The sequence below is a fragment of the Somniosus microcephalus genome, chromosome 24 (genome assembly GCF_052327205.1).
Source record: "Somniosus microcephalus isolate GS21.2 chromosome 24, FLI_Smic_1.0, whole genome shotgun sequence".
Classification (NCBI taxonomy): domain Eukaryota; kingdom Metazoa; phylum Chordata; class Chondrichthyes; order Squaliformes; family Somniosidae; genus Somniosus; species Somniosus microcephalus.
Window position 1 is genome coordinate 57,690,437 of NC_141010.1, and position 7,309 is coordinate 57,697,745.

Below are 7,309 nucleotides of genomic sequence, written 5' to 3' on the forward strand. Positions count from 1 at the left end.
TGAGCTTCATGAGGGTCATCTGGGAGGGGTAAAAATGAAGAACTTAGCCAGAGCATTTGTGTGGTGGCCGGGAATCGATAGAGAAATCGAAGAGATGACTAAGAGCTGTACAGGATGCCAGAAGGTCCAAAACGCCCCACCACAAGCCCCTCTACATCCATGGGAGTGGTCCTCATCTCCATGGCAAAGGGTGCACATTGATTTTGCTGGTCCCTTTATGGACTCGATGTTTTTAATTGCGGTGGATGCACATTCAAAGTGGCCAGAGGTAATAAAAATGTCCTCAACCACCACAGAAAAAACTATCACAGTCTTACGAACCATATTCGCCAGGAATGGGCTGCCTGAACAGATTTGCTCTGACAATGGACCACAGTTTGTGTCCGAAGAGTTCCGGAGGTTCTTAAAGAACAATGGTGTTAAGCATTACACATCCGCCCCATATCATCCAGCCACTAATGGATTGGCTGAGAGGTTTGTTCAAACATTCAAGAAGGCTATCAAGGCAATGTGTAATGAAGATATACCCCTACAACACAAGGTGGATAACTTCTTGTTTGCCTACCGGAATGCAACACATGCAGTTACCAACCAAACTCCAGCCATGATGTTCTTCAATCGAAGACTACGATGCCACTTGGATTTGGTTAAGCCAAGCGTCCGAAGAGATGTGGAGAACAGGCAGTTTCAGAATATGAATGAAAGGCCGACCAGGAGTTTTAAGATAGGTCAACCAGTTTTGGCCCGGGACTACCGTACAGAGAAATGGCAGCCAGGAACGATCTGTACACGGCAAAGACCTCTAATGTATACCGTAGACATTGGAGAGAGCATTGTAAGATGCCATGCTGACCAGATTCTAGAGTCACTGGAAAACATCAACTCCACACCACGATCTGATACACCTGGCGATGAAACCGAAGTACCAATGGCATCTACCGCAGAATCGGTGATATTGGAAGCAGACGAACCAAACAACGACATTGATCCCGACTCAACCTTGCCAGAAGAACCTGATACCCCAAAGAGGCGTTATCCAGACAGAATCAGGAAGCCTCCTCAAAGACTGAACTTATAATTGCTTAACTTCAACCAATGTATCTAGCAACCGTAATTGTAATTGTAATTAGTTATTATTTAGTTGTTAAATGAATGTTATGTACTGTTTATCTAAAAGGGGAGGAATTGTTGTGTATGTACCTTTAAGGGAATAACTGGTCTCAGACTGCAGTACCGGCAGTGACCACCCCTGTATAAAAGGCCCTAGCAGGCTTCTGTAGTTTCAGTTTCCAGGTTGTCTCCATTCAGTAAAGACTTGTTATAATCAACTCCTGCAGTCCGTGTCTCAATTATACACGGACATAATACTGGCCTGCTCAGGTATACACACACACTTCACCGTACACCTTTCACAGGTCTCACCACAGCACACAAGCTGTTCACTAGCCTTCACTTTTACCTTTAAGAATACTTGAACTCTCGGCTAACACTGGAGATCCATTAGGCTCTTGGCTGCACTCTCTCTATAGGTTAACTGTATCACTGACTGAGTGAAGGAGATCAGATCCTGCTTGATATTTACTGGAGGAATGAAGATATAAATGTTAGGCTGTGCAGGGAGGCTGAGTCACGAAGCACAGTGCCACCCAGTCCACCCACTCTGCACGCAGCAAGCTAGAGGCAGTAGGTCCACAGGGAGTGCAGGAGATGCAGCACTGGTTCCAGCCCTTCCTACAGAGCTCAGTGAGGAATCCATTCCTGATGATTGATGAGCCTCATTGCTGGAATGTTGGTGTTTGTTACAGGAGTTTGCACATTCTCCCCGTGTTTGCGTGGGTTTCCTCCGGGTGCTCCGGTTTCCTCCCACAGTCCAAAGATGTGCGGGTTAGGTTGATTGGCTATGATAAATTGACCCTTAGTGTTAGGGGGATTAAATACATGGGGTTACGGGGATAGGGTGGGATATGTGTTGGTGTAGGGGTTACGGGAATCGGGTGGGATATGTGTCGGTGCAGGCTCGATGGGCCGAAATGGCCTCTATCTGCACTGTGGGGTTTCTGTGATTCTGTGATCTCAGGGTACAAACTGAAAACGCACAAAACTGGTTGGCCCAGAAAGTTGAGAGTTTCTCAAGGGCCTGTCAGTGATATGTGAGGGCAGTTAATTTGCGTGAGTTAGACAACACCTTTCCCCCAGGTAATACTGGAGGATGGTCTTTGTAGTCAACTTCCGCCAGTGTTGTCGGAGCGGCCGTGCACAATGTGACACAGTTTTAGAGCGGCCTTGCACAATGTGACACAGTTTTTGAGCGGCCTTGCACAATGTGACACAGTTTTAGAGCGGCCTTGCACAATGTGACACAGTTTTAGAGCGGCCTTGCACAATGTGACACAGTTTTAGAGCGGCCTTGCACAATGTGACACAGTTTTAGAGTGACCTTGCACAATGTGACACAGTTTCAGAGTGACCTTGCACAATGTGACACAGTTTTAGAGTGACCTTGCACAATGTGACACAGTTTTAGAGCGGCCTTGCACAATGTGACACAGATTTAGAGTGGCCTTGCACAATGTGACACCGTTTTAGAGCGGCCTTGCACAATGTGACACAGTTTTAGAGCGACGGTGCACAATGTGACACAGTTTTAGAGTGGCCTTGCACAATGTGACACAGTTTTAGAGTGACCTTGCACAATGTGACACAGTTTTAGAGCGGCCTTGCACAATGTGACACAGATTTAGAGTGGCCTTGCACAATGTGACACAGTTTTAGAGCAGCCTTGCACAATGTGACACAGTTTTAGAGTGGCCTTGCACAATGTGACACAGTTTTAGAGCGGCCTTGCACAATGTGACACAGTTTTTGAGCGGCCTTGCACAATGTGACACAGTTTTAGAGCGACCTTGCACAATGTGACACAGTTTTAGAGTGGCCTTGCACAATGTGACACAGTTTTAGAGCGGCCTTGCACAATGTGACACAGTTTTAGAGTGGCTGTGCACAATGTGACACAGTTTTAGAGTGACCTTGCACAATGTGACACAGTTTTAGAGTGGCTGTGCACAATGTGACACAGTTTTAGAGTGACCTTGCACAATGTGACACAGTTTTAGAGCGGCCTTGCACAATATGACACAGTTTTAGAGCGGCCTTGCACAATGTGACACAGTTTTAGAGTGGCTGTGCACAATGTGACACAGTTTTAGAGTGACCTTGCACAATGTGACACAGTTTCAGAGTGGCCTTGCACAATGTGACACAGTTTTAGAGTGACCTTGCACAATGTGACACAGTTTTAGAGTGGCCTTGCACAATGTGACACAGTTTTAGAGTGACCTTGCACAATGTGACACAGTTTCAGAGTGACCTTGCACAATGTGACACAGTTTTAGAGCGGCCTTGCACAATGTGACACAGTTTTAGACTGACCTTGCACAATGTGACACAGTTTTAGAGCGGCCTTGCACAATGTGACACAGTTTTAGAGCGGCCTTGCACAATGTGACACAGATTTAGAGTGGCCTTGCACAATGTGACACAGTTTTAGAGCGGCCTTGCACAATGTGACACAGTTTTAGAGCAGCCGTGCACAATGTGACACCGTTTTAGAGTGGCCTTGCACAATGTGACACAGTTTTAGAGCGGCGGTGCACAATGTGACACAGTTTTAGAGTGACCTTGCACAATGTGACACAGTTTTAGAGCGGCCTTGCACAATGTGACACAGTTTTAGAGTGACCTTGCACAATGTGACACAGGTTTAGAGCGGCCTTGCACAATGTGACACAGATTTAGAGTGGCCTTGCACAATGTGACACAGTTTTAGAGCAGCCTTGCACAATGTGACACAGTTTTAGAGTGGCCTTGCACAATGTGACACAGTTTTAGAGCGGCCTTGCACAATGTGACACAGTTTTTGAGCGGCCTTGCACAATGTGACACAGTTTTAGAGCGACCTTGCACAATGTGACACAGTTTTAGAGTGGCCTTGCACAATGTGACACAGTTTTAGAGCGGCCTTGCACAATGTGACACAGTTTTAGAGTGACCTTGCACAATGTGACACAGTTTTAGAGTGACCTTGCACAATGTGACACAGTTTTAGAGTGGCTGTGCACAATGTGACACAGTTTTAGAGTGACCTTGCACAATGTGACACAGTTTTAGAGCGGCCTTGCACAATGTGACACAGTTTTAGAGCGGCCTTGCACAATGTGACACAGTTTTAGAGTGGCTGTGCACAATGTGACACAGTTTTAGAGTGACCTTGCACAATGTGACACAGTTTCAGAGCGGCCTTGCACAATGTGACACAGATTTAGAGTGGCCTTGCACAATGTGACACAGTTTTAGAGTGGCCTTGCACAATGTGACACAGTTTTAGAGCGGCCTTGCACAATGTGACACAGTTTTAGAGCGACCTTGCACAATGTGACACAGTTTTAGAGCGGCCTTGCACAATGTGACACAGTTTTAGAGTGGCTGTGCACAATGTGACACAGTTTTAGAGTGGCCTTGCACAATGTGACACAGTTTTAGAGTGGCCTTGCACAATGTGACACAGTTTTAGAGCGGCCTTGCACAATGTGACACAGTTTTTGAGCGGCCTTGCACAATGTGACACAGTTTTAGAGCGGCCTTGCACAATGTGACACAGTTTTTGAGCGGCCTTGCACAATGTGACACAGTTTTTGAGCGGCCTTGCACAATGTGACACAGTTTTTGAGCGGCCTTGCACAATGTGACACAGTTTTAGAGTGGCCTTGCACAATGTGACACAGTTTTAGAGCAGCCTTGCACAATGTGACACAGTTTTAGAGTGGCCTTGCACAATGTGACACAGTTTTAGAGCGGCCTTGCACAATGTGACAGTTTTTGAGCAGCCTTGCACAATGTGACACAGTTTTTGAGCGGCCTTGCACAATGTGACACAGTTTTTGAGCGGCCTTGCACAATGTGACACAGTTTTAGAGCGGCCTTGCACAATGTGACACAGTTTTAGAGTGGCCTTGCACAATGTGACACAGTTTTAGAGCGGCCGTGCACAATGTGACAGTTTTAGAGTGACCTTGCACAATGTGACACAGTTTTAGAGTGGCCTTGCACAATGTGACACAGTTTTAGAGTGACCTTGCACAATGTGACAGTTTTAGAGCGGCCTTGCACAATGTGACACAGATTTAGAGTGGCCTTGCACAATGTGACACAGTTTTAGAGCGGCCTTGCACAATGTGACACAGTTTTAGAGCGGCCTTGCACAATGTGACACAGTTTTAGAGCGGCCTTGCACAATGTGACACAGTTTTAGAGCGGCCTTGCACAATGTGACACAGTTTTAGAGTGGCCTTGCACAATGTGACACAGTTTTAGAGCGGCCTTGCACAATGTGACACAGTTTTAGAGTGGCCTTGCACAATGTGACACAGTTTTAGAGCGGCCTTGCACACTTTAACACAGGTTCAGGGTTGGCTGGAATTACAAACTGACCTGGACGCTCACTGTGTGTCATTCCCTATAGAGCCAGCTCATGGTCCTCCCATGATGTTAGAGAGGAGGGTCCCTGAGAGTAGCATCCAATGTCTGAAAGCTAGAGGTAGAAATAGGATCTGCCATGAATTAGGAACCTCATCGCTTTATTTAAATGTGGAAGTCCTTTACACTGAAAGTTCTCCCAGGCATGTTATTGATACCGGGGCTTAAAGGGTTAAATTATGAGGACAGAGTGCATAAACTTGGCTTGATTTGCCTTGAATTTAGATGGTTGAGGGGTGATCTAATCGAGGTCTTTGAAATGATTAAGAGATTTAATAGGGTAGATACAGAGAAACTATTTCCTGTGGTGGAGGAATTCAAAACGAGGAGATATAATCTTAAAATTAGAACTAGACTGTTCAGGAGTGAAATCAGGAAGCATTTTTTCACACAAAGGGTAGTAGAAACCTGGAGCTCTCTCCCCAAAAAGGCTGTGGATGCTGAGGGTCAATTGAAATTTTCAAGATGGGGATCGAGAGATTTTTGCTGGGTAAGGGTATCAAGGGATGACCGGAAGTTTTATTATGCCTGGGAGTTTCAGTATTTTATTGAAGGTGGCTCCAGGTTACTGCGTGTAAGGTTGTACAGCATGGGATGATAATGAAATCTGACTCTGGGATTTGTCACTTTGCCAGCTGTAGAATTGAATGGATTCAGACTGTACCTGGCTCCACGCAGTCATTGCCTGCTGAACCGTCATCATCCAAGGTCTCGTATTCAGGCATGGTGGGATCAGCACAACATAACAGGACCTGAATGAGAAGGAAAGCAGTTAAAAAACACAGGGTCACAAAGGGACAAGTACATATACACACACACACACACACACAGACACAGACACAGACACACGCATCCATACTATTCGCCTCAACTACTCCCTGTGGTAACATATTCCACATTCTAACCACTCTCTGGGTAAAGAAGTTTCTCATAAATTCCTTATTAGATTTATTGGTAACTGCCATATTTATGGCTCCAAGTTTTGGACTCCCCCATAAGTGGAAACATCTTCTCTAGTCTACCCTATCAAACCCCGTCATAACTCTATTAGGTCACCTCTCAGGTTTCTTTTTGCTAGAGAAAAGAGCCCCAGCCTGTTCAGTCTTTCCTGATAGTTATAATCTCCCAGTTCTGATATCATCTATGTAAATTTGTTCTGCACCTTCTCCAGTGCCTTTTTATAATATGGAGACCAGAACTATACACAGTACTCTAAGTGTGGTCTAACCCTCTAGAAATGAACCCCAGTGCTTTGTTTGCATTTTTATGAACTTGTTAACCTGTGTTGCTACTTTTAATGATTCATGAATCTGTAGCCCAGGTCCCTTTGTTTCTCCACCCCATTTAGACTTATTTTCCAAGCAGTATGTGTCCTCCTTATTTCTCCTACCAAAATGCACCACCTCACACTTATCTATATTGAAATTCATTTGCCATTTACACACCCATTCTGCAAGTTTATTAATCTCTTCCTGTATTTTGTCACAGTCCTCCTTTTAATTAACGATACAACCCAATTTGGTGTCATCCGCAAATTGAGAAATTATTCTTCTGATTCCCACGTCCAAATCATTTATGTAAATGGTGAACAACAGTGGTCCCAGCGTCGATCCCTGTGGAACACCACTTCCCAGCTACCTTTAACCCCCTACTCTCTGTTTTCTGTTTTGTAGCCAGCTTGCGATCCAGTCTGCTCCTTGTCCCCTGACTCCACATGCTCTGACCTTAGCCATGAGTCGACTATGCGGTTCCTTATCGAAGGCAGTTTGAAAATCCA

At 45.4% G+C, this 7,309-nt stretch overlaps 1 protein-coding gene across 1 annotated transcript in view; it reads right to left on the reverse strand.

Annotated features, from left to right (window-relative positions):
- LOC147101490 (solute carrier family 15 member 1-like) overlaps positions 1 to 6,389 on the reverse strand; it is a 171,476-nt gene extending 165,087 nt beyond the window's left edge. The window contains exon 1 of the mRNA XM_085966025.1: positions 6,197 to 6,389. Coding sequence (XP_085822151.1) covers positions 6,197 to 6,389 — 193 coding nt within the window. The remainder of the gene's footprint in view (positions 1 to 6,196) is intronic.
- Between the last annotated feature and the right edge of the window lie 920 nt (positions 6,390 to 7,309).